Below are 26,533 nucleotides of genomic sequence, written 5' to 3' on the forward strand. Positions count from 1 at the left end.
ATTCATGTGTTCCAGAGGGCTATTAGTGAATGAAGCAAAATACAAAGAACAATTCAACTTATATCTCTGTCTACATGTCTAGATTTTCCTTCTAGGAGGTTCCTTACGGCTTTTGTCCTGGGAGAGATGGTCACAATGACAAGGTGTGCCCCAACTAAAAGATCTTGCCATGGACTAGGAGCCTGGGACCAGGTCCCTGCTACCATCCATTGTGTGGTATGGGGCTGATCACTCCTGTCTTGGAGACATAGTTCCCTTATCTCAGACAAAACACAGGCTTAAACTGGATGGATATGGCTGCCTGACTCCAGTTCTAAGAATGGTGTAGGGTGAGGGGATAATGAAGGGAAGTGTGTGAGTCAGAACATAGCCATCATCAGGCTTCAGATGTGTGGTTGCCCTCAGAGGGAGGGACACTTGGCAGAGTAACTACAAGGCTTTAATACTTTCTGAACAAACTGAACTCAGAGAATCTGGCCTACAGAAAAACACCTTATATTCCTGTCACTTTACAGTTGGTTAAAATCCTCAGCACCACTATGTTCTTAGGGTTTACTTTCTTCATTTGATAGACAAGGGTTTACTTTCTGTCGTTTGTATAGGAAGAAGGCAATCAAGAAGTTTAAACAGTTTCCCTAAGGTGTCATAATATGAGCAAAAGATCTGGATACATATGGGAATCTCCTCAAATTTCAGCCCTCATGATCTATCTAGCACCTTGCACTATCTCATCAAAGAAGGCCGCCCCCAGCCTAGCTTCTTGCTAGCTGTTTTGGAGATGAACTCTCATGGACTTTTCTACCCAGGCTGGCTTTGAGCCATGATCTTCTGGATCTCAGCCTCCTGAGTAGCTATGATTGGTGGCATGAGCCACCAGTGCCCGGTTGCCCTAACTCTTCATAAAGTCATTTTATACTTCCATGTTGCTGGATATAGCAAGGATTTATGATTTCATCCTATTGTCCCAATAGTTCTGGGCTCAGCCCTGTAGTCAGAATGAGTTTTCAGAGCATCAAGGGCTTTCCTCTTGCCCTCATTTGCTTTCCTATGGCTCTGTAAGCTTTGCTAACCTCCAGACTTACCCAGGGCTGAATCTTAGGGGCAAGTTTCAGTATCCAGATTCTTGTTTTCCTTGTCATATGTGGTCAGGGCCCTGATCCTTGACTAGGGATGATGAAATCTCAGTAGTACTTAAATGACTATGAGATCCTTGTCAGCTCCCAGCCTCTGAAGAATTGAAAGCACTGGTTGCTGTGCCCAATGTTTGGGTAATAGGAGTGTATTTGCCAATTGCATCCCATAGCCCAAGAACTCTCTTGCCCAAGGCTCTCTCTGTTCAGAGCCCTGGATATGAGTTACATTACTGTACAAAGTGGGGTGACCTGACCTCCTTGAGGAGTAGAGGGTAGGCAGGGAGCATCAGGGTGGCTGATGTTTGGGAGTGGGGGAGGAAGAGAAGGGTCATGAGGTGCACTCTAGAAGCAAGCCTTGTTGTCAGCATTCTTCTGCTCAAATTTTTGTTTGAGCTCAGACACCAGTGTAGATTGGATGGGGTTTCCCAAGTCCTTGGGTTTGGGTGACTGCTGGGGTGGCTTGGGGGTAAGGGATCCAGAGACTGTAGGCACAGTCCAGTGTACAGCTGTGCTGGGTGCCATTCTAGGGGCTGGTGGAAGAGCTGGAGCCATGGGAGGTGGTGAGCTTCTTGCACTGTTGTTGCAGTTCTCGGTGGGCAGATCTTCTTTGAGAATGAACTTGGTAGCAGCCTTAGCCCTCCTGAACTTGAGCCACTCAACGCGGACTGTGCGGGGTGCAGGACTGGGCCTTCTTCGGAGCACACGATGCACGGGTAGGACCTTGTTGGACTTCTTGTTGCGCCAGAAGGTTGCAGTGGAGATGAGGACAGTTATGGCCACCACAACAGCCATGATGCCAGCCAGCACACCCACAGCCTTCATGGGGTTGTCTTTGGTCTCTATCAGGAAGGCAGCCATGGAGTCTCGGGACAGTGTCTGGAAGAAAGTACCACATCCTGCATTCAGCTATTCTCTCCTGCTACCCAGGAGGCCAGAATGGAGATAGGAGTTTCCTCCAGTTCCAGGAACCCTTTTGAGATAAGCATTGTGGAATTTGCTTATGTCTGTCTGTCTGTCTGTTTGTATATATGTATTCATTCATTTAGTGTTGGTGTTAGGGCTTGAACTCAGGGCCTTGAGCTGGGTGGCTTGGGAATTTTTGCACATATCTGGCACTCTACCACCTGATCCATATCTTCAACTTCAGGATTTTGCTGGTTAACTGAAGGTTAGAATCTCTTAGATTTGTTTGCCTTGGCTGGTTTTCAACCTCTATCCTCAGACCTCAGCCTCTTGAGTAGCTAGGATTATAAGACTGACCCAATGGTACCTGCCTAACTATAGACTTCTTTTTTTTTTTTTTTTTTTGCCAGCCATAGGGCCTTAACTCTGGGCTGGGCACTGTTCCTCAGCTCTTCAGCTCAAGGCTAGCACTCTACCGCTTGAGTCACAGCACCACTTCTGGCTTTTTCTGCTTATATGGTGCTGAGGAATCGAACCCAGGGCCTCATGCATGCAAGGCAAGTACTCTACCACTGATCCACCTTCCCAGGCCCACTACAGACTTCTTTACAGAAAAATAATACAGGCAGAGGTAGGATATTGCAAATCATACTCACAGAAGTGGGGACTCCTTTTTTTTTCTCTGCCAAGGGCTATTTGAATATCGCATCAGTTGAGAGCCATACAAAATTATCCAGACAGGCAGATGGGTCATCAGCAACTGACCAGAAGCATACATGTCCAACCTATTGTGTACCCAGTGATTCTGAAGCCTGCAGTCTGGATATTTCCCATTACAAGTAGAACAACCTTTTTTAAATTAAACACTTCTGCTTTGAGATGGTAACTGAGGAGTGAATTTGATGAAAGTCTTTATATCCATGTATGGAAATATTACAAAGAAAGATCCCTTGTATAATTAACACATGCAAAATGTTTAAAAAATAAATAAATCTTTAAAAGTCTTCTGCTTTATTGAATGCTGTCCTTAGAAGAGTAAGATATTGTTTATTTTTGATTGGGGGAGGCATTAAACCAAATTGCATCAGAAACCCCTTATTTTCTAGATACTTAGCTGAGAATTACATGTATTATTTTACCTCGACTTTTCAACAGCCCTGTACTGAAATTCATTCTCCTTTATCAACTCAATCCACTCCAAAACAACAACAACCACAAAAACGAGACCATTCCCAAGCTTCTTATGGCAAGCCCCATATCACACACCAACTTAGCCAACATTCCCAGGTGTCTTCCTGCAACCCCAGCTCTGTCAGTCCCACTCTCCCATTTTTCAGAAAAGAGGCCTAGCAAAACCCCCAAAACACATCATGAATAAGCACTGACACTAGAATTTCAACTCGATTACCAGCTTGGCAGACACAGATTGCTTTTGTTATCATTGAATGCCTTTTGGAGGAAGAAGAAGATGGTCCTTCTCTCTTTGCCCATGTTGCCAAGAGGCAGGGGATAGCCCTCTGCCCTCTTTGTCTAGGTACCAACTGTGGCTTTGTACCTACCTCCGTGTCTGTGATGTCAATCTTCAGTAAGGCCGTGGTGCTGAAGGACGGTGAGCCTCGGTCCTTGGCTTGCACTTCTACAGACCACGTACAGTCTCTGTGGGGCATGGTGATGTTGTGTAGCGCATCTAGAGAGCGGATGGAGTTCTTGAGCGAGATCTCCCCTGTGTGCGCATCGATGTCAAACACATTGGCTGGCTCTGCACGGGTGATGGAGTAGTCCACTAGGTTGTTGGGTTCCTCTGCGTCCTGGTCTGTTGCCTGTACACAGGGTAGGACACACAGAACTGGGTTGGGAGCCAAGACACTTGGGCACACTGACTGGGTGAGCATGGAGTGAGTGTAAGTGAGTAAGGAGCTGGCTGAGCTGATGGGAAGTGTTCAGACTCTATCTGGAGTGAGTTGAGGTGGGAAAGGAGAATGTGTTGTTCTCTACTGTGACCTTGGGGCCACTAAAGGTTTATTATGTAAGTTACATAGTTCCATTCATAGAAGGGGTCCAGGAAAGCATGGAACTTGAGTGACAAGAAGTGAAAAGAGGGGACTTGGGGTTCTGTTTTTTGTTTTTTTTCTTTTTTTGGTCCGAAACCAGGACTCAAACTCGGTACCTGATACTTTCATGAAATGACTAGCACTCTACTAACTGAGGGATGCCTCCAACCTCTTGGATGGCTGTCAGAGTTAATGCTTTTTCCACATTAGGAAAAGCAGTGCTTTGAAGACAAGTAGCCCAGCTGTGGACACTCAGACAAGTCAGACACAACCTCTCTGAGCCTCGGGTTTGCATTTGTAACATCTTTCTCAAGAGAACCTGTCTGGGTTTAGTGTGGAGATGAGTTTCTTTTTGGGGGGGGGCCTGGTCACTGTCCCTCAGCTCTTCAGCTCAAGGCTAGCGCTCTACCACTTGAGCCACAGTGCCACTTCCAGCTTTTTTCTTTTTGCTTATGTGGTGCTGAGGAATTGAACCCAGGGCCTCAGGCATGCAAGGCAAGCGCTCTACCACTGAGCCACCTTCCCAGCCCGGAGATGAGTTTCTATAAAGTACCTTGTAGTCCATCCCCCTCCCTGAGAGTGTAATACATTTTATATTAAACTAAATGGTTATGCTCAGAGTCTCTCCCAGTTGTAGGAATGGGGCTTGCAGGGGGGATCAACTGCATGTAAAACTTACCTCAATTCTCACTGGGGTCCCCAACACCATCGTCCTTTCTTGGATGCTCTTTCCAAACTGGGGGTAGTGATCATTGACATCGAGAAGCGTGATGAACACCTCAGCCAGGCTGTACCTGCCCTCCATGTCCTCTGCCTTCACATAGAAGTTGTACCTCGAAGTAGCCTCAGCATCCAAAGTAGCCCAGGGCTGGGTGTAGATAAGTCCGGTGGACGGGTGAATGAGGAAGCTGCCAAGCACAGAGAGCTCAGGCACAAGTGCATACATGTCTGCAAACAGTCATGCTTACATGTGCACACATGTCCAGGCCTCTATAGCACACCCAGGCTTGCACACACATGAGACATGGTTCAGCTTCTTCTTCAAGACATCTCAGCTGACCCTCTGTTATCCTTGCATTCTGAATCTGAGAAGTGGGTCTGCCAATTGGTGCATCCATCTACTGCTATGGAGTTTAACGTTCTGAACTGCAGCCCTTCTCTTTCCTCCCACGGTCTGCTTCTTTCTGAGCCCACTTCTGTTTGCCTGGCTTTGGAGGCCATGGCCCCCAATGCCAGGCTGTGACCTTACCTTCTTCTTTCTCAGTCTCTTTACTGTGTGTGGCCCCTATTCCTCTACCTCAGACTCCATTACTTTTCTCTGCCTCTTGCTCTCTCCCTACCTTGAGCCCTGGAGATTCCTCAACCCACGTTCTTAACCCTTTTAAGCTTTTCCTGCCGTTAATTGCTAGAGACCCTCACCACTCAAATCCTCTGCCTGAAGCTCTGCCTGGGATACTGGATGTACTTACACATCTGCTCCAGTTCCATAGATGGAGTATTTGACTTTGCCCCACGGTCCTGTGTCTGGATCCACAGCCTGGAAGAAAGAAAGCTCACAATGGTATCTGCCGAGTAGCCAGGCAGCTCCTGGAGTTGAAGGAGGCTTCCAATGGAGAGAAGAGGAGCCTAGGGCTCAGCAAGCAGGGAGTATCTGACTTGCAGGTTGCTCTAGGACTATAGATTTCTTCCAGGAAGGTGCAGCGTTGGAGGCAAAAGTTTTACTGGAAAGTCTTTATTTCTTCTTCGTAAATAAGGAAGGAAAAGGGATGGGTCCCCTTACACCAGGCCTGAAATGTATACAAAGGTCCCCCTTACAAACAATGAGAAATAAGGAGCTTCTCTACGGTGGCCTGGCTACTTGCTTCTGAGTGAGTGTATGGTGGATGATGAGATATCTCCTCATGAGTAGATTAAGAGATTGTGACTCCCATCTTGCTAGGAGATCCTCTTCCCTTTCTGACCTCCTGCCACATAAGCTGTGGCAGAAAACACAGAACTCACTGCACAGAGGTAGAAACAGAGGCTAGGAAAGTGCAGCAGCTTGTTTAGAAACTAGTCTGTGACCTTTTAATTTGAACCAGAACCCCATTTAAATCAACCCTAGGCCCTGGGCAGATCCCCAGCTTACTGTGACAGCCACCACGTTGGAGCCTCCTGGGGTGTTCTCAGGGATCCTGGCAATGTAGTAGTGGGAAGTGAACTTTGGGACATTGTCGTTGGTGTCCAGGAGCTGGATCACGATGTCTGCAGTGGAGCTGAACTTCTCCGGGGTGTTTACTTCAATGGCCAGGAGCTGGGAGAGGAAGGAGAATCAAAGGCTTGTTTGGATGGGGCCACCTTGCCTCGAGACTTCTTGCTGTCTCCCCAGAACTGATACTGCATCCACCTGCCTCCCATTCCACCCTCACCTGCCATGGGGCCATTCCAGCCATCCTCTGTGAGACTTCACATCGTTCTGCTCCGATGAGTTGTCAATCCCAGCACCCTTACCATGTCCATGTGTCTTTGGGCCTGCTTATTTTTGGTGTTGCTGCTCCACTTATCTGTATATTCCTCTCTAGCTCCAAGTTTCCTACTCTTTCGATACGTTCATTTCTCCAGATCAAAACCCGTATAATTTTATCAAGGATTCTTATTAGCTCTTCAAAGGAAATTCTAGGTAAACATTCATTGGGGGTGGCCATGAAATCTTTAAATTAAGGAGAGATTTTGTTTTTAAAACAAAAAAAAAGGAAGCGTGGCTCAGTGGTAGAGAACTGGCTTAGCAAGCAAGAGGCTCTGAATACAAGCCCCAGTATCACCAAAAAGAACAAAACAGACAAAAGGCAAAAAGGGTACAGATCTGTCTCTCTCTTTCTTTTTTTTTTTTTTTTTTTTTTTGTCAATCATGGGGTTTAAACTCAAGGCCTAGGTCCTGTCTCTGAGTTTTTTTGTTCAAGGCTAGTGCTTTATCACTTTGAGCCACAGCTCCACTTCTGGTTTTCTGGTTGGCTTCGAACTGTGATCCTCAGATCTTAGCCTCCTGAGTAGCTAGGATTACAGGCATGAGACTCCAGTACCAGGCCATACCTGTCTTTTTCATATCCCTTTGTGAAATTCTCCACTTTTCATTATTTAAATGTGGACTATTTCTCCTTATGTTAATTTCAAGGAATTTTATCTGCTGGTTGTTTTTTGTAAAAGAGAAAAAAATCTTTCATTCCAGCATATTTTCTTTTGAAGATGGGAATGTTGTAAAACTGTTGTAGATGGGGTACTAATTTTGTTATCAACAGTGTTAGCAATTTTTCTGTATTTCTAATAGTTTTACAGTTATTTCTCTTAGATTTTTAAGGAAATAATATTCCTTACATATAACATCTTTTCTAATGTTGGCAGATCTTATTGCCTTTCTTTACCCAGGAATTTTGTTATTCCAAACATTGAACTAAATGACAGTAGTGATAGCAGACAGTAATGTTTATTTGTTTTATAGTGGCACTAGAACTTGAACTCAGTGGCTGGGTTTTGTGCCTTAGCTTTTTCACTCAAGTCTGGTACTCTACCTCTGAGCCACAGCTCCAATTTTAGCTTATTTTGCTGGCCAACTGCAGATAAACGTCTCAGGAAGATTTTGAACCATGATCCTCAGAGCTCAGCCTCCTAAGCATAGTCATACTTTGTTCTTACCTTTAATAGTCCTTTAGTGATAATTCTTCCTAATGCATGCTATGGGTATGTATGTTTGTGTGTGTGTGATTATAAATAATTATTTAAATCATCCAGTAAGTTATTATTTTCCCATTCTGCAGGACCTAACATATATGTTAACATATAATTAGCATTGTTTATATATATTTATAATTTTATATAATTACAAATACCAAAGTAGAATTATCAAAATAAATGTCAGATGTTAAAGGCTCAGGAGAAAACATCTGCCTCGATTATTGGAGTTTCTCTTGTGTATCTGTTTAAATGGCAAACTCCAACCCTTACATTCCTGAAACTGTGAATGGTCTTCGAAGTGGTCTGTTAGTCATTCTTCTCCTCTTACCCCGACCCACCACCTGCTTCCCATGAGACAGAGGAGCAGAAGGTTTGGAAGGAAGAGCAGGGCCAGGAAGAGAAGGGAGTAATTTATCCTCCTGTATAAATTACGATGATGCTGGAATGAGTTCCTGTGATCCCTCTCTCCCCATTCATGTAAAGAAGTGCAAAGCACTATCTACCTTGAAGGTTAACACCTTGGACTTTTCAAAGTCGATGGCAGCAGAGTTCTCCACGATAATGGTGACTTGGGCTTCGTTCAGAACAGTCTGTGGGACCACGCGGAAGATGCCTCCAGGTCCCACCAGCCGCAAGTTAAATTTGGCATTGGCTCCCTGGGAAGTAGAGTTTGGGAAAGGAAAATGGAAGACACGTAAGAACAGAAATACATTATTTATTTCAAGCTGGGTGGGGAGCCTTCCTGGGCCCTTAACTCTGAAAAAGTGAGTAAGTAGTTCTTCCTTCTACAGGTCAGTTCATCAAGGATCAGCAAGACTATGAGGATTAAGCAAGTTAACAAACAGAGCTGGACCAAGGTTATGGCAGGACATATGGGCAAACACCTCTTTGGAGAGTCAGAGGACCTTTCATTTGACTGGCTTTCATTGTTTTCTTAGGGCCTGGGTGCTGTTCCTAACCATCTTTTTTCTCAAGGCTAGCAATCTACCACTTGAGTCACAGCTCTATGTCTGCTTTTTTGGTGACTAACTAGAAAAAAGTGTCTCACAGATTTTCCTGCTTAGGTTGGCTTTGAATCTTGATCCTCAGATCTCAGCCTTCCTGAGTTGCTAGGAATACAGGCATGAGCCACAGGTGCCTGGCTTGACTTTCATGTTTTGATTGCGAATACATTTAGACCAAGCAGATCATGTTGGATTAGGCACCATCCTTCCACTCTCCCTTGGCCAGATCTTCTCGTCCCATTGTTTTTCTACTTGTCTGGCTTATGCTTCATTAACTCTGAGGGTGGATGCAGACCCCATCAGTTTTGAGGGCAGGACCACGCACCTGGTCAGAATCATTGACCGTGATCTTGAGGCCTCGCAGAATCTCCCCCTGCGGTGGATGCTCATACATAGACAGCTCAAACCTGTTCTGGGGCCCACTCTCTCCATAGAATGTTGGTGGGTGGTTGTTGAGGTCCACTATCCTGATGGTGACTGGAACCGTGGCCTGGGCAGCGAGGCTTACCACAGAGCTGACCTCTGTCACCTGGGGATAGGGACAAGTAGACATGGCTGTGTGTCCAGAAGAATTTGTTTTCTTTTTGCCCGTTCTGGGACTTGAACTCTCGGCATGGGTGCTGTCCCTGAGCTTTTGTGCTCACGGCTAGCACTCTACCACTTGAGCCACAGTTCCACTTGCAGCTTTTTGTGGTTACTTGGGGATAAGTTTCACGGACTTTTTTGCACAGGCTGGCTTCAAACCACAATCCTCATATCTTAGCCTCCTGAGTAAGATAGGATTATAAGCATGAGCCACTGGCTCCAGGCTTCCAGTGAATCTTATTGGTTCCTACAATACTGCTTCCTGACATGTATACCCGGTGCTATGCCAGGTACTTTGTGTGATCCCCTCTCCTTGGGGTAGACTGGCTCAGCAAGTGTTTCTAATTTACAGCATATAGTAAAGATGACAAGACATTGCAGTTAGAGTACAAGAGATTCTAACTTCCATTTTTCTAGCATAATCTCCTTTTCTGGCTTGGAGAAAGTCTATGTGACAAGGAACAAATGCTAGCCCACATATCAGGCAACTGAGTCATGCCAATAACTAACCAAACTAGGAAGGCAATCTTTCCCCAGCCGAGCCTCCAGATGAGAACTCAGGCCCAGATGACACTGTAATTGTAGAACTCATTGGAGAGACCTTGGAACTAAAGACCCAGGTATGAATGGGTCAGATAGAAATGTGTGCCAGACATGAATGTGTATTGTCTCTTTTGTCTGTGTGTGCCAGTACTGAGGCTTGATCTCAGGGCCTAAAACTTTGTCCTTTAGCTTTTTTGCTCAAGTCTAGTGCTCTGCCCCTTTAGCTACAACTGCACTTCTGACTTCTTGGTGGTTAACTGGAGCTAAGAGTGACTCTAATGGACTTTTCTGCCTGGGGTGGCTTTGAACTGTGATCTTTAGATCTCATCCTCCTGTGTAGCTAGGATTGCAGATGTGAGCCACTGGTGTCCAGCCAGTATATGTCAACTGAAACCATAACATTTAGGGGAATTTATTTGGAAGCATTAGAGGTTGCTAAGCAGTGCTGAAGGCCCATAGGACCTCATAAATCATGTGACAAATGTCATTTGTTCCTCTTCTACCTCCTTTCCCTTGTTTTTTTAATTGTTTAGTCCAAGACCAGGACTCAAACTCAATATATTATCTGATGCTTTTACTCAATTGGTGGCACTGTGCCACCTGACCCATGCCTCCATCCCCAGGGTTAGTTATTCATCCCCCTTATTCTGAGTGAACTCTGGCTCAATCAGAATGCTTTTTTTTTTTTTATAATGACTCTCCCTGGACCCTGCATCTTCACAGCTGGCAGTTGTCCTAACTTCCTAACTGTCTCTTCTCAGAAGCTTGTGCCTTCTTTGTTTTTAATAATATTTATTGTTTTTATAAAAGTAATGTACAAAGGGATAATAGTTATTAAATCAGGTCATGAGTACATTTCTTTTGGGACAGTGTCACCCCTTCCCTCACTGTCTCCCAGTGTTTCCCTCCTGTACCCATCCACAAGTTGTATAGTTCATCTTCAACATAGTGTCTGGTGAGTACCACTAGTGCATTTGTTCACCCTTGGTCCTTCCATTAGCCCATGCCTTCTTCTCCACTTCCTATCCCCATTGGATTCTCACCTGTTCCCCACTTAGAACCTTCACACAACTTCTACACTGCAGCCAGTGCAACCAGTTTTCCATGTTTCCAAGGTGACTCGGTTCTCTTTGTAACCAGAATTCTGCTCAAAATCTTTCAGTGATTTTTAGAATTCTGGTTACAAATGGAAAGCCACAGCATCATTAAGAATTAAAGCCAGAGGCAGGTACTTGTAGCTCATGCCTATGATTCTCTCAGGAGGTTGAGATTTGAAGATCGTGGTTCTGCTAGCCCAGGCAGAAAAGTCTGTGAGACTCTTATTTCCAATTAACTAGCAAAAAGCAGAAATGGAATTGTGGTTCAGGTAGTAGAGCACAAGCCTGGAGAAAAATACCTCAAGGACAGCACATAGGCCCTGAGTTCAAGCCCTAGGACCAGCACACACACACACATGCACACACACACACACACACACACACACACACACACAAAGATTTTGAATGGGGGAGATGGTAAGGAGAAACAAAGGAGGAGGCAACAATGCTTGATGTAATTGTAAGCCCTCTATACTGTATTTTCACAATAAAAAAACTTATTCATTAAAAAAAGATTTTGAGAGAGCAAAAAATAGTGCATTATAAACTTGGTTAGGGGGGCTGGGAAGGTAACTCAGCGGTAGAGTGCATGCCTTGCAAGCATGAGGCCCTGGGTTCGATTCCTCAGCACCACATAAACAGAAAAAGCCGGAAGTGGCGCTGTGGCTCCAGTGGTAGAGCGCTAGCCTTGAGCTGAAGAGCTGAGGGAGAGTGCCCAGACCCAGAGTTCAGGCCACATGACCGGCAAAAAAAAAAAAAAAATAATAAACTTGGTTAGGAACCCTTCTAACAGCATCTGTGTGAATACACAAGTCACTGATCTAGGAAAAATCCCCAATTCACATGCGAGCCTTGCTCTCCTGGGTCCCGTCTGGGATTTCTTCCTTGCTCCTGTTATTGCTGCTCATAGACTCTGATTCAGTTTCACTTCACTCTTGGCCAATCCCTACTGCAGCTCATGTGGCCAGCTCACAAGCTTTTGGCCTCCATTCTACTCCTCCCATCTTCAGCCCTCATGCCAGTGTTCCTCCACAGGCTGGATTCTAACCATACTGGATGCATTGCTGCTTTAAGCCTTCCTTTGCTTGCCTTTTCATGATTCCTGCTTGAAAATTCATGGTTCTCTTTTCTGGAGATATCACACTGATCTGCTGCAGTCTGACATAAGTGCTCCTTGAAGTGATATCTAGCTCCTTCTCCAGATTTAACCCCTAGGGAAGTTCTAGGAGGTCTGATCCCTTTTGTAGTTTTCCAGGGCTAGAGAAGAGAAAGGGTAGGCCAAGCAAAAGAAGCATTACCTGTACATGCAGGTCATATACCTCTCTCCGGAGCTGGGCAGGGCTCTGCATCACGGAGATGACACCAGATGTCTCATTGATTTCAAAGGCACCATCGCTCCCTGTCAGAGATATGCCCTGCAGTTCAGCACAGGGCCACAGGAGGGAGCAGGGGAGGCAGAGTTGGGAGATGGTCTCTGTGCAAGTTTATTAGGTGCCATGTTTGGGATCAGGCTCCAGGTCTAGTTTTCCCAAAGACTGCAGCCACCCCCAAGAACCCTGATGTCTGCTCAGCTTCTACCCAGGTGTGGGAACAGTACACTCCAGGGTCATGTGGGTTCCAGTCCAGTGCTGGTGATTTAGGGCACCTGGTTAGCACCTCTGAACCTCAGCTTTCTTATTCATTTACAGAGCTAATAGTAGGGAAATGTCACAGCATCATTGGATTTAATCCACTTAACCCGACTATGTGCTCTGAAGTAAAAAATAAAAACCTGAAAAGAATAAGGACAAAATGAAGCAATTCCAATAATATAAAAAAAATATGGCTATGCATTACCATCCCTGAGAGCATGCCCAGTGTAAGAGGAGAGGTTATTGCAGCCTGGGTTGCTCTCCAGCCCTGCATGGGACCCTCTGGAGGTACTGACAAGCAGGGATGGAGCATTCATCGCCTGCGGGGCCCAGCCCCTCCTCTCCAAGGCATCTTGCTCCCCTTAGTCCTGTAGGTTAAGAGACAGATCCTAAAGAGGCTGGAAACTTCATTCTGCTCCCTTAGAAATTCAGAGCCATCATCCCAAAGCTGTCCCGACTCACCATTCACGAGGCTGTAGAGGAGGTGGTTGGGTTTGCCCCGATCTCCATCAACAGCAACTACAGACAGCACCTCTGAGCCCTTTAGGGACAAAAGCAAGCTCCCTGAGGTTGATGCACATACTTCAAGTCTCCTCACTCTAGATTCTGTTCTATCGCAGAGAAGAGGCAATGGTCCCACCCAAGAAAAGAGCCAGGCCGCAGGTGGCCTTGGAGTATGTCTCTGTCCTGCTGGGATGAGAGGTCTCCATACCCACTGGCCTCCCAGGGCTAGAGAGACAGCGTGAATCCGGCTAGAGTCGGAGTTTGGGCTGCCCAGTGACTTTGGTTTCTTGACTGACTCCTGCTCATTCCATGCTATTTCCTCGGCCCTCATTTAAACTCTTGACTTCCAGCTTCATTCTGCTCTCCCTGACATCTTTTGCCTTCATCTGACCCAGCGGTATATGGGAGAGAGGTGAGAGGCTGGTGGAAGAAAGGTAAAGGCAGGTTGAAGAGAGGTGAGAAGAGTCTTAGAGCACCTCAAATAGCAGATCTCAGATCTAGGACTGGATCCTGTGGCCTTCAGGATATTATTCAAAGAGTTTTGGAAGAGGTAGAGCACAACTGTAGCCCTTTTCTAAGCACTCTCTGTAGGCTCTTCCCTCTGGCCTGTCCACTCAGGGCCACATTCCAAGCCAGCACAGGTGCAGTTTTCCCCTCTCAGAGCCTGCCCTGATCCTTGGCCCTTGACATTTCCCTCTACCCTTAGCTGTTCAATGGGGGGTCTGGGCCTCACTCAACTATCCTACAGATTACACCATGGGCCTAAACATTTCATTCTCCCTCTGTGAGGTCTCTACTTTTTTATAATGAAGTCAAGAATGATAAAAAAAAAGAGATATGAAAGTTGAGAGGCCATTCTATAGTAAGCCACTGAGTCACAGCCCAATAAAGTCTGGCTTCAGCTTGGTCTTGTTTGTAGGGATCTAATGCTGTAGTTAGGAAACATAGATGCACGGATGTAAAAAAAAAATAAATGCATGGATGTACTCCAAGAAGGAAATACTCCAGGTGTAGGGAGGTGCCCCCATCTCTGCCCTACTGTGGCAGGAATTGCAGCGCCTGAGCTAAACTGGGAAGGAAAGCCATAAGGTAATTCGGAGATTTAGGAATTGCACTCATGAAGTGGCAGGGAGGCTGAGCCCAGGGGGCCAGGCTGAGGAGTGCAAACATTGGGGGCTTGTCCTGAGGCCACCAGAAGCCTGAACAGGAGGGAAGCTGATATGAACTTCCTGCTGGACCTGTGGGAAGCCCGGCAAGCGTCATAGTAGTTCTGCGGCAGCTGATCATGGTAGGACCGCGGGTCTGAGGATCTCTAGGCTATAGGTTTGGGGCTGGCAAAGCACAAGGAAACCTTTGGATGTGTGAGAAATGTTCTGCCTATGTTGATCCAGCCACCTGCCATGGCCCCATTTCCCACCAATTTCCAGCAGCCGATCTATGTGTCTGGGCTGGTGTAAGCAGGAGTGAATGAACAAATGTCTCAGCACACAGGAGCTACTACACATGTTTGTACCAGTTTCCTCCTCTCTCTTATTCTTCTGAAGTTAAAAAAAAAAACAAACCAAAAACGTGTTTGTGGCCTGAACATGGATGAATCCAGGGCCAACTCCTATATGGGAAGGGCAGTCAATGGGACTTGGGAATTGCAAAGAACAGGGTAGGATGTGTCTGGTGGAGACACTGGACGAGGGGTACAAGCACCTACCGGCAGAGTGTCCTCATACACGTAGCCATAGTAGGGTGTGCCCACAAAGACAGGGGCTGTGTCCTGTACATCCTCCACGTTCACCGTGACAGTGGCAGTGGCTGAGAATGCCACATGGGCCCCTCGAAGCTTGCCTCCGCCATCCTAGAGAGGAATCCGGGACACAGAAGGAAGGTTAAGGAATACAAACAGGCTGGGCTCATGAGTCAGACAGGTTCCGTTGAAATCTGACTTCTGCCACCTACTGGCTATGAGGTCAGCTGCAGGCTGAGTGATGTCTGTGTGCTCCTGAAGTTCATTCTCCCTCCCCTTGCAGGGATGTTGGGACAACTGGATGATATGTGAAGGTTTTCTATCAGTGCTCAACACACAACAGGTTCTTTTGGATATGGGATCTTTCCAGGAACATGGACTGGGCAGCCAGTGTCAGAAAGAATAGGGTCAGAGGTGAATTCTCACTCCCCACCAGGAACCAAGCCTCCCACACTTCCTGATGACCTCACCTCCAAGCTGTGCCAGGAGAGAGGCTTACCAGGAATACCACTTAGGCCCTCACTTCCACACAGGGGTAATGGAAGTGTGCCCCCGAGCCCAACCTCACACGGCAGCTGGCAGTTGGCACCATCTCCAAGCCCCCTGGAACAAGCTACAACAAAATGGATCAGGGCTGGGAAGGTGGCTCAGTGGTAGAGTGCTTGCCTTGCATGCCTGAGGCCCTGGGTTCAATTCCTCAGCACCACATAAGCAAAAAGAAAAAGCCAGAAGTGGTGCTGTGGCTCAAGTGGTAGAGCGCTAGCCTTGAGCTGAAGAGCTGAGGGACAGCACCCAGGCCCAGAGTTCAGGCCCCACGACCGGAACCAAAAAAAAAAAAAAAAAGAACAACAACAACAAAATGGATGAAAATGGCTCACAGCTAACAGGTGATCTGCAAGGGACTTCCTGTTAAAGAAATGGCTAGGTATTTGCCTGGGGGAGGGGGGAGGAGGTAGGAGGAGCTTCACTAGATACTGCTGATTCTCAGGTATGCTACTCTATTCACTCCAGAAATCTGGGGAATTTACTTAAGCTTCAGGAGTAAGTAGATAAGGCAACAGAGGCTAAGAGAGAGTAGCTAGTCTCTGGGAGAAGAGGAATTGCGCAAGGGTAAAGAGAGGTGCCTACTGGCCAGTTTGTGATGCATATCTACCTGCCCCTCCTTAACTGTGTGTCAACCTAGTGAGGCAGACGAGAGGCTGCCCCGCACTATTACCTTGGCAACCACAGTGACAAAGTGGGCCCGTGACTTCTCATAGTCCAGAGTGGCCCCCGGCTGGAGACGCAGAACTCCACTATGGCGGTCCATGGCAAAGTTGGTAGAGTGCAGGTTCTGTAACAGTTAATGAGTAGTTGGATGTCAGGGTGGAACTCAGGCCAGCCCCAGGAATGGACATTCTGCTTGTGATGGAAGTCTCGTCTACTCTTACAGTGGGCATTCTGGCCTTGAGGCTGAGGTTCCATAGGAAGGCCTCTGGCCTTTTTGATCCCAGGGTCCTTCTTCATGGGCTTGACTGGGGATTTCTCCCCTCACACCCTCAGTCAAAGTGAGACTGTTCCCTTCCAGTAAAGCCTTAGTTTTTTTTCATGGCTTGGCTGAAACATATAGCCTTGGGCTAAGATCGGGCCTGTTGGTTCCAGCACACAGAAAACGCTAGAGATACCTGGAGCTTAACACTCATGGAGAAGGTGAGAATCTTAGAGACCTTCAGATCCACCAAGCATGTGACTGTGGCCTGTTTCAGGTGGCCCCTGCTGGGGTGGGGCAGTAGGTGGTGAGCAGTCTGGAGCTGGTTGGCAGGAGCCCCTGCCTCCTGTGCTTAAGGCCCTTCTGTCTGGGGATGGTTAAGAGGCTAGGAGCCAAGCACTGTGACTGTGGCTTTCTATGTACCTGACCTTCACAGTAATCTAATAAAACCATGCTTTTATCTTTCCTCTTTTATAATCAAGAACATTGAGGTAGAAAAGTTAGGTAATGTGTTGAGATGACATGACTGGTAAGAGGGGGGAATCTCTTGGCTCCCATGGAGTCCAGGACATTTCTTCACAACCTGTGGTTTTAGGCACCAACCTGTACTGATTTGAAAATTAGAAAGGACTGGTAACCAGACACAGAGAGAAGAGGAAATGCTGTAGAAGTCACAGCCATGGGAGGGAGACGTGGCTCATTTCTGGGAAATCTAGAAAGGGGTAAGGGTTTTGGGCACCTGTAGCTATGCCTGTAAATCCTAGCTACCCAGGAGTCTGAGATCTGAGGATTGAGGTTCAAAGCCAGCCTGGGCAGAGAAGTTTGTGAGACTCATCTCCAATTAACCACCAAAAATCTGGAAGTGGAGCTGTGGCTCAGTTGATAGAAAACTAGTCTTGATCAAACAAAGCTCAGGGATAACACCCAGGCCCTGAGTACACACCCTATGACTGGATTCAAAAAGGAAGTCCAGAGCTACAAGGAAGAATCCTCCCCAACTTTCATCAAAATGACATGGATGGAGAATGGTAGGAGCTTGGGCCTCATAACTCTGCTTATTTTGAGAATTTCCTCTCATCCCTAGCTTAGATAGGTTTCTTATGCTCTGAGGGTATCAGCACCCAGGCCTCCTGGGGAAATAGCTGGGGAACTGGAGGACTGTGAATCCTGGGGCCTCAAAGAGAAGGAGGGGACGTCTCTGTCCCTCTTGGGTTCCTGGTGTAGGCTTGAGAACAACAGAGGCATTGGTGAGAGAGGTGGAAAGTGACCAGGTGTCCCCTGGCTACATTGGGTATATGCCCCCACCTTACCTGCAGGAAATAGGTGACACTTCCTCCAGAGCCCGTGTCCTTGTCCACTGCACGAACCTTAAAGATGCTGCTTCCAGAAGGGGTGTCCTGGGGGAAGGGGTGACAGCCACAAGGAAGGGTCAGGGTCAGTGACAAGATTCTCAGGTAATAGCTAGAGGCATGGGGGCCATGAAGCAGGGCGGGGCCAAGGGAGAGGAGGGCGAAAATGGTGAGAAGATGGTGACCATGTGAGTATGCTCCCAACAAGGCAGGGCCAGCTGTGGAGAAGACATGGCAGATTGAAGCAGGGAAGAGGGGAAGGAAAGGAGGAGGGAAAAGACAAGGCGAGGAGCTAGGATTGCACGCAAAGGTAGAGGGGAAAAGAAAAGGCAAGACCTGCCTTTTTTTTAGGGTTTAAATATGAAGTGGCAATATTTAAATTGACATATTTAAGTTCATCTGGAACCACTGAGACACAATGATTCAGTCAGTTAACTGAGCCATTAGCCAGAATGTTAACCTGATGGAAGCTATCAGATGAGAGTAGGAATGAAACATCTTTCTCTTGTTGAATGAGTAAACACTTGAAACTTTGAGAAGTCCTGGCACAGGCAAGGGACAGGGGAGAGAAGCCATGCTCTATGTTGTAGGGTAAGGAGAAAGCAAGGAAAGCAACTTGGTAACATAAGCATTCATGCTTTGACTCAGTAACTTTAAATCTTGGGGTGTATCTTAAGGAAAATCATCTTTCCATCCTGCTCTTTTCTCTCTCTCTCACTTTTTCTCTTCTGTCCTCTGTCCCTCTCACCCCTCCTCCCTCCCTTCTCTTCCCTTTCTTCTTGTTTGGTTTTGCAGCACTGGGGAATGAACATAGGTTTCTGAGTAGATAGGCAAGTACTCTACCATTGAGCTATCTCCCTCTCCTTAAAGAAATACTTCCTCTTCCTCCTCTTCTTCCTTCTCTTCCCCCCTCCTCCTCTTCCTCTTCCTTTTCTTCTTCCTCCTTCTCCCCATCCTGCTTCTTTGTTGTTGGTGGTGGTCATGGGGCTTGAACTCTGGGCATGGGCATTGTCCCTGTGCTCTTCAGCTCAAGGAGAGCGCTCTACCACTTGAGCCACAGCGCCACTTCCAGTTTTCTAGTGCTTTATTGGAGATAAGAGTCTCACAGACTTTCCTGCCTGGGCTGGCTTTGAACCGTGATCCTCAGATCTCAGCCTCTTGAGTAGCTAGGATTACAGGTGTGAGCCACCAGCACCCGGCTCCTGCTTCTTATTCTCTTCTTTACCCTCTTCTCCCGTCCTTCTGAAATTTTTATAATGGAAATTCAACTCGAAGCCTCCATCTTGCTAGACAAATACCCTATCACTTGAACCATGTTTCCAGCCCCTTGACTTTTAGTTTAAGTTTTGATAGGGTTTCATACTTTAACCTGACCCAGCCTCAGATTTTGATCCTCCTATTTCCTCCTCCCCAGTAGCTGGAATTACAACGATGTACCATCACAACTGCTACATAGAAATAATATCAAAGAGAAAAAAATCTGTTATATGCTCGAATCCCAGCACTACAGAGGTGCAGGTAGGAGGACCAGAAGTTTGAGGCCAGTCTGGGCAGCATAGTAAAACACTGCCCAGTAAAAAAAAAGAAAGGAAAGAAGAGAAGGAATGAAAGAAGAAAGGAAGGAAAGAAAAAAGGAAGGGAGCAAGGAAGGAAGGAAAGAAGTAAGAAAGGAGAAAGGGAGAGTATGCTTAGCATTCGGTGTTTATTACAATAGCAAAAATTTCAAGGTTAAATATCCAAGCATAAAGGAATGATTCAGTCAGTTAACTGAACCATTAACCAGAATGTAAGCTTGATGGAAACTATTAAATTGATGGTCACTCAAATTTTATAGTCAATGAAGAAAGGGCTTATGGTATAAATTAAATGAAAAACAGGACATAGAAAGCATATGTTTTAATACCATCACAATTATGTTAAGAAAAAAGAAAAAAACAGAAAAATAGTAGAAGGAAATACATTTACACTTAACACTTAAATTAGAGGGATCAAGAGTATTTTTTTCAGTCTTTCTCCCCTACTTTTCTATACCATATTTCTACTAAGTATGCACTATGATTACAATGGAAAGTACTAAGTGGATATTCCTTTGGCCTAAGAATGCATGGGAAAGCCTGGTGCTAGTAGTTTATGCCCGTAATCCTAACTACTCAAAGCTATCGCAGGCAGAAAAATCTGTGAGGCTCTTATCTTCAAGGAACCAGCAAAAAGCTAGAAGTGAGGCTGTGGTTCAAGTGGTAGAATGCCAGGCCTGAGCATAAAAGCTAAAGGACAAAGCCCAGGCCATGGGTTCAAGCCCCAATACTGCCCCTCCCCAAGGACAGATTAGATAGATAGATAGATAGATAGATAGATAGATAGATAGATAGATAGATAGGATAGTTAGACAGATTGCATGAGAGGTCACAGTGGCAGAAGTGGGGGGAAGACACAAAGCCAGCGTTCTCTAACGAATAGCAGGTGATGGGCAGGTGCTTTGCAGTCCAGACTCAGGTTCTCTGGGTCATGATGCAGACCATGGGCTTTCTTCAGAGCATCTTCTCTGCCCAGCAGCCTTACTCACCTCAGGAACCAGGACGACATAGGGTTGCTGGACGAAGCTGGGTGCCTCATCATTAACATCGGTCACCAGGATCACAACTTTTTCTGCCACCTGAGAAGGGCAGGAGACCAGGAGTTAGGACACTGAGACCTTCTAGTGGATAAAGGTAGTTGGCTATTAAGACTACTAGGAATATACTCTTGCCATAGTTTCTCCCCCTCCCCACCCTTTCTCTTCTTTGTTTTGTTCATTCAGTAAATACAAATAAAATGGATCAACCACATCCTGTCTATCATTGAGTCCTGTTCTAGAGAAAGAGACCGTCTGATGGCACATTCATTGGCAGTGACCATGGTGGCTTAGATACGGAGCAAAGATCAACATAGAGAAGAAGGTGGAGATGTCATTTGGAGTGACAATGCCAGTGTGCCAGGTTTGGAGAGCATGGACACACTCCCCCTCCAGGGCATGCTGTGTACCGTGGCCTGCATAAATGCATTGCTCAGGACTGATCACTAGAGCTAGAGGCTCTAAGGAAAGCCTCAGCCCCAGATGTGTGTAGCAGAGAGGCTCCTGGGAGGGCTGCGTCCTAGTCATGAAGTGAGTTTGCCTTAAGTACAAAGGTAGAAAAGTAGGTGGGGAAAATGGGACTGTAGATGCAAGGGCAAAGAAGGGTGAGATGCATGGTGTGATTGCAGAGAACAGGAGATTCCTGTCTCTGTGGGTGTAGGGTGAATGGGTGAACAAAAGCCAAGAGAGGCAGGTGGCATTGGCAGGAAGCCCTGATCACCTGAGGGACATGTGGATAGGTGAGGGAGGGCCAGCAGCTGGCATTTGGAGAGCTAAGATCTACATTTATTTCCTAGTGACGGTAATTTGAGGATGAGTTGGGTTGGCTGGGGAGTGTCTGGGACTTATTGCAGCAACCCTAGCAGGTACTAATTAGGGCGGGTACTAATTGGTGGCTGTGGGGCAGGAGGTGAAGGGAGACACCAGGGTGACCAGGTGTTCAGTTTGGACAACTGAGGAAGAGGCCAAAACCCATTTGGGAGAAGGCAGATAGGGAATGAGAAAGGCAGCTGCTAGGAGATGCCATAGGGCATGGTTTGACGCACCAGAAGCTCAGCTGAGAAAGCCTGCTATCTGTTTCCTTTCTCCATTTCTTCCTCCCCTCCTTCTTCACTTCCTCTCCTGCCTTCTCTCATCCCTCTCTCCCCCTCTTTCCCTTTCTTCCTTCTTCCCCTCCCTTCCTCTCTCTTCCTCGCTTCCTTACTTTCCCTCCCTCTTTCTCTGCCTTTCTTCTTTTCCTCCTTCCCCTCTGGTCTCACTGTGGCCCTGTGGGCCTTCTCAGGCCTGACTGTATGCAGCCAGGGCCCACTGGAGCAACACTCACCAGGTTCAGGCCGTCAGAAATGCTGATGATGGCTTCAATCTCGTCTTCTCTCTGTAAAGCACAGGGACTGAGTGAGGAGCCTGGGGTCTAACAGGTCATCCTGGACCAGAGATTAGGCCAGGCTCTCCCTATCCCCATGAACCAGCAAAGAAGGCAATCCTTTCTCCCTTTTCCCTCCCTTATCTTTTCTATGTCTCTCCATATTAAAGAGTTTGGACAGTGGTCCAGATCCAGTGTCTCCAGTGCTCTGTCTCCTCAGATGTGGCTGAGACTGCCATGAGATCACTAGATCCGAGGATGCAGGGGCTAACCACCGACAGAAGACTCCACCTCTGAGTCCCCTCACAGTCTCTGCGAGTTCCCTTTCCTTTCTCTGCCCAACACTGTAGCTAGATAGTGGATTCTGCCATTGAACAAGAGGTAGCCCCATAGCAAAGGTCCAGCTTTGTGGCCAACTAAACTGACCAGTCAGCTGTAGGTTCTTAATTGGGAGAGAAAGCCCACTTTCCAACCCTGTAGGTTCAGAAGGGCACAGACAGGAGTTTTTCCAAGCTCGACCACACTTTCTCGGCATGTGTGCTACACGAATCTCCTGTGGCTTATAGTGCCTTTCCAAGCACTGGCTTGAAAAAAAAGATTGTTGAGAAGGTCTCTTTCAGAAATTGCAGCATACAAACAGATTGCTCTTAATGGCTCCGTCCTTGAAAGATAAGCAGAGCTGGCAGATGTTAGGGGTCCCATTATTTACTCGGGGTGAGTGAAGTTTTCTCTGCTAATGAGAAACGGAGCTGCTGGGGTGGAGGAAGACAGCCCTCTCCTCACCCCTCACTCTGCAGGAGGGCCTCATGCATACCAGCAGGGCCCATCTAGAACATTCCAGTCCACCAAGTCAAGCCAACAGCAGCCCCAAAGTACTCTTCAAATTTTCTCCATACCTCTCTGTCCAACTCCTCTACTAGAGTGATGTTTCCAAAATTGGGGTCAACAGAAAAGACGTTTCTAGTGCCGGGGTCAAAACTGATGTGGTAGGAGAGGGGGTCTCCCTCAGGGTCTGTTCCATTCAGGGTATATACATGAGATCCTGCAATGAGACACAAGGGCAGAAAGAGCAGCTTAGGACCTGGGACCCAACTTTCCCTTTAAAAGGACCAGCTGCCATGCCTGTAATCCCAGCTCCTCAGGAGGCTGACATCTGAGGCTCTGGGTTTGAAGCCAGCCCAGGCAGGAAAAGTCTGTGAGACTCTATTAATCACCAAAAAAAACTGGAAGTGTAGCTGTTGGCTTATGTTGTAGAGCAAAACAAAAACAAAACAAAACAAAAAACAAAACAAAAAAACCCCTCTGAGACAGTGCCCAGGCTGTGAGTTAAAACCCAGCACACACACACATACATACACCCACACACAAAACACACATCCACACACCACACACACAAACACACACACACACACACACACACACACTAAGTGGCAAATGCTCAGTGTTAAGGATTCAACTGTTTAGAGTGAATATTCAGTTCAGTGCCAAAGTTACATCCCCGAATGGGGCACTCATAAATGGCCTCACCCCTGCTGGTGGCTTCCAACTTTAAAAAAAAAAAATCACTAATCTTCACAACTATTAGGTGTTATCAGTCACATATTCAAGATTGTCATCTTCCATACAGTCTACAGAGGAAGCTGGTATGTCTAATAGTACCAACTTTACTTCCTTCTGCCTGCACCAACTGCTCTTCCAGGAGGCAAGTCTAGGGGGCTCCTTGGGATGGGAGAGGAGACAAGTGGAAAAAAGCACTGAGTATACATGTGTAGCACTACATCCCCCTACCCCGTGCCCAGACTGGCTCTTAAAGGTTTTCTGAATGCAGGTGAATCCTCTCTCCCCCTCTCCCCACTGTGATATATCTCAACCATACTTGGCTTGTGGGTTTGGGGTGGGCTTTTTTTTTTTTGTTTGGTTTGTGTGTGGGGGGGGGCGTGCTGGTCCTGGGTGTTGAAGTAAGGACATGGGCACCCCTTAGCCTATTTGCTCAAGGCTAGTATTCTACTACTTGAGCCACAGCTCCACTTCTGGCGTTTCAGTGATTAATTGGAGATAAGAATCACATGGGCTTTCCTGCCTGGGCTGGCTGCGATCCTGAGATCTCAGCCTCCTGAGTAGGTGCGATTGCAGCCTTGAGCCACAGTGGCGCCCAGCTTGACTTGGTGGTTTTCAACCCAGAGATGTGAGGTTGTGCTCTTGATTGCACAATCTTTTAGCAGCACCTTTGAGCCAGTCTGCAGCCTGCAGCCTGCAGCCTTGGGTTCTGGTCCTGATCTCCAGGAGTGGCTGGCCTTCCCCTCTTGGGTCACCATGGTAGCAGTGCCCGCTTTTTCCTCTCACAACTCTGGGGAATTCGAAGTACAAACAGGGCACCTCGGGGAGTGCACAACCTGGCACCAAATGCCATTAGTTTGGTTCCTGAATCCAGGGGGATGGGGGTGGTGTGAGGGAGGGGTTGCAGTCAATCCAGGCTCCTTACCGACGGGGGTGTCCTCCGGGAGGCTGAACAGGGCCATGTTTCCACTGGTGCTGCCCAATCCATTGTCAAAGAAGTGGGGGGCAAAGTTGGGCTGGGCTAGGGAGAGCAGACAGACACTCAGACACCCAGAGACAGAGAAGGGAGGGACACCCGCGCAGTCACTCTTCAGGACCAGCGGGCAGCAGGATGCTCTAACGCCCTGTATGCAGTGCCCTGAGGGTGCCCACTGGACCATCCTGAAGAGGGTCCACTCCTGCACCTCACTTTCTGTGGGCCTCGACTAGCCTCAAGCCTGTCCGGGACCTAGAGCACCAACCCATCTCCATCAAAGAACGGACAGGGGAGCCTTGCCCAGAGAGGAGCAGCGACCTAGCTACGGTCACACCGCGAGGCCGGGAGGCAGGACCTCCTCCCTGGCCCCACACACCGCGGAGCAGCCGAAAATCTCCCGCCCAGAGTCAACAGAGGCTGAGCGCAGCGGAGGGCCTCAGCTCCAGCGCGATCGGCTCTTGGGGAGCGCTCAGGGAGCGCCCCACTCCTGGGACTGGACTTGGTAGCTGGAAGGCTCCCCATGCCTGCCCGCCTGAGTCCAGGATCCAGGATCCAGGATCGTGGTAGCCCTGGAGCCCCAGCAAGAAGAAATGTGGATCCCTCGCCAGTCCCCCCCCCCCTTTTCCTCCTCCCCGTCCTTTCCACTCACCCAGGCAGAAGTGCAGCAGCCCCAGGGCCAGGGCGGCGCGCGGCTCGCGCCTCATGTCTCCGCGGGCCGGTGCAGAGCCTCGCCGCCGGGACCGGGCGCAGGAGCGCGGAGCATGCTCTGGGCGCACCGGTGGAGCGCGGACCTCTGCGGGGCGCGCGAGCGGCGGCGGCGGCGGCGGGAGGGGCGAGGGGCGGGAGGGCCGGGTGGTGCGAGGGCGCTAAGCGGATGACACCCCTGGGATCCGCGCAGCCCGAGGGCTCCTGCCGGCCGCCTAATGAGGCCAATTAGTGGGCACGGAGCACGGGGACCTGCCGCAGCCGTGGGGAGGGAGGGCGTGTCCAGAATGCCCTCCCTCCTACCACCCCACTTTGCCCCTGCCTCGCTCTCAGTGGCAAAGGGACCACTGGGTCTCTGGGGGATGGGGCACTGTGAAGCAGGGATGGAGCTGGGGAAAGTCTTCCTGCCGGTGGCCCAGGGCCACAACTAGAGTCCCTTAAAACCCTTGAGTCCTGGTAGGCCTCAGGCTCCACTGGGGTGGTGGGAGTAGAGATGGGAGGTTCCAGGGGCTTTTGGGCCCTGTCCTGTATCTTTTTTTTCCCTGTTGGCTGGTGCTCACCCCTTTTGCAGCTTTGTGCTAGTTAATTGGAGATAAGAGAACTATGAAATGCTATGCCTAAGCTGGCTTTGCACACAGACCTCAGATCTCATGCTCTGGAGTGGCTAGGATTACAGGCTATGAGTCACCAGTGGTCCTTTCCCTCACCCCAGACTTCCTTTGGCATAATCTTTCTCTGTGACTTACAAGGAGTTTTCATGACTTCTCTGAGCATTCATGAAGATAAAATAGAGGCCAGGAAACAACCCAGACATTAGGCTTTGAGGGCAAGACCAAAACACAGAGAGAAGGATCTCTGCCTATTCCTGCCTTGCCTCCCCAGCAAGCCAACTCTCCCAGAGGATCTCATTAACTGTGTTCAAGAACCCTGTTAGTAGGATCCAACACCTGTGGCCTCCTCCCTACCCCTGTATCTAGTCTGGGACAGTGAGGGGGGTGGGCAGTAGATCCACTCTTCCAGCTGGCCGAGAAAGAGTGAATGCTTTTTTTAAGTAGATTATCTTTAAATAGTTGTACAAAGGTGTTTCTGTTCAACTTGGCACTTTGGGTGTTACAACGCATCTGATCTGATCAGTGTCACAGAGGCCACAGGTGGAGTGGGCCACTCCCAGAATCCTCGTCTTCCTTTGTGTTTTGTTTGGGGCTGAGTCTGCCCTCTTAGGCTGGTATCCCTGGAAGGCAAGTGTCCATGGCACTGTGGTTTCAGCCATGGCACTGCCATCCTGCCCTGATCCCCCAATTAGGTGCCAGGCTGGGCCTTTCTGTTACTAGTGTGTACTAGCTAGGTTGTAACTCACCCACTATGCCCCTCAGAGAGGTAGTGCTTATGGGCTTCCTGCTTTCCTCAGAGTGTATGATCTTGGAGTTATCCATGCTGGTGGATACAAGCTCACATGTGAAGTTGTATGTGTTTCATTACCTCTTTGGGTAGAAGGTGAGAAGGAGGAGGGCCAGGACATAGGAACTACAGTTCTGCCATTTCTGGCTAACTTCTTAGTAATGGGGCTCCTGGTAGGGTTTGACTTGTCCCTCTACCTACCCAGTTTT

The 26,533-nt window shown here is 47.9% G+C and overlaps 1 protein-coding gene across 1 annotated transcript; it reads right to left on the reverse strand.

Moving 5' to 3' along the window:
* Window positions 1-835: 835 nt before the first annotated feature.
* Cdhr1 (cadherin related family member 1) lies at window positions 836-24,925 on the reverse strand. Its single transcript, XM_042690265.1, has 17 exons — window positions 24,871-24,925; window positions 24,171-24,266; window positions 22,585-22,730; window positions 21,650-21,700; window positions 20,278-20,367; window positions 17,676-17,762; window positions 16,114-16,230; window positions 14,865-15,008; window positions 13,118-13,196; window positions 12,323-12,423; window positions 9,125-9,328; window positions 8,299-8,451; window positions 6,216-6,380; window positions 5,557-5,624; window positions 4,767-4,995; window positions 3,596-3,856; window positions 836-2,009 (listed from the first exon to the last, which is right to left on the reverse strand). Exons 1-17 carry the CDS (start codon window positions 24,923-24,925, stop codon window positions 1,476-1,478), a joined length of 2,580 nt encoding a protein of 859 aa, XP_042546199.1. The 3' UTR covers window positions 836-1,475.
* Between the last annotated feature and the right edge of the window lie 1,608 nt (window positions 24,926-26,533).

Source organism: Dipodomys spectabilis, unplaced genomic scaffold, assembly GCF_019054845.1.
Source record: "Dipodomys spectabilis isolate Male_0828 unplaced genomic scaffold, ASM1905484v1 ptg000136l, whole genome shotgun sequence".
In the NCBI taxonomy this organism is placed as follows: Eukaryota; Metazoa; Chordata; class Mammalia; order Rodentia; family Heteromyidae; genus Dipodomys; species Dipodomys spectabilis.

Bases quoted from the DNA above. Each gene is read 5' to 3' on its own strand.
- Cdhr1 (XM_042690265.1), bottom strand. From the start codon at position 24,925: ATGAGGCGCGAGCCGCGCGCCGCCCTGGCCCTGGGGCTGCTGCACTTC. The intron at 22,731-24,170 runs GTAAGGAGCCTG...GTCTCATTGCAG, and splicing joins CCCGGAGGACACCCCCGTCG to GATCTCATGTATATACCCTG. The intron at 17,763-20,277 runs GTGAGTAAGGCT...CCCTTCCCCCAG, and splicing joins ATGTCGTCCTGGTTCCTGAG to GACACCCCTTCTGGAAGCAG.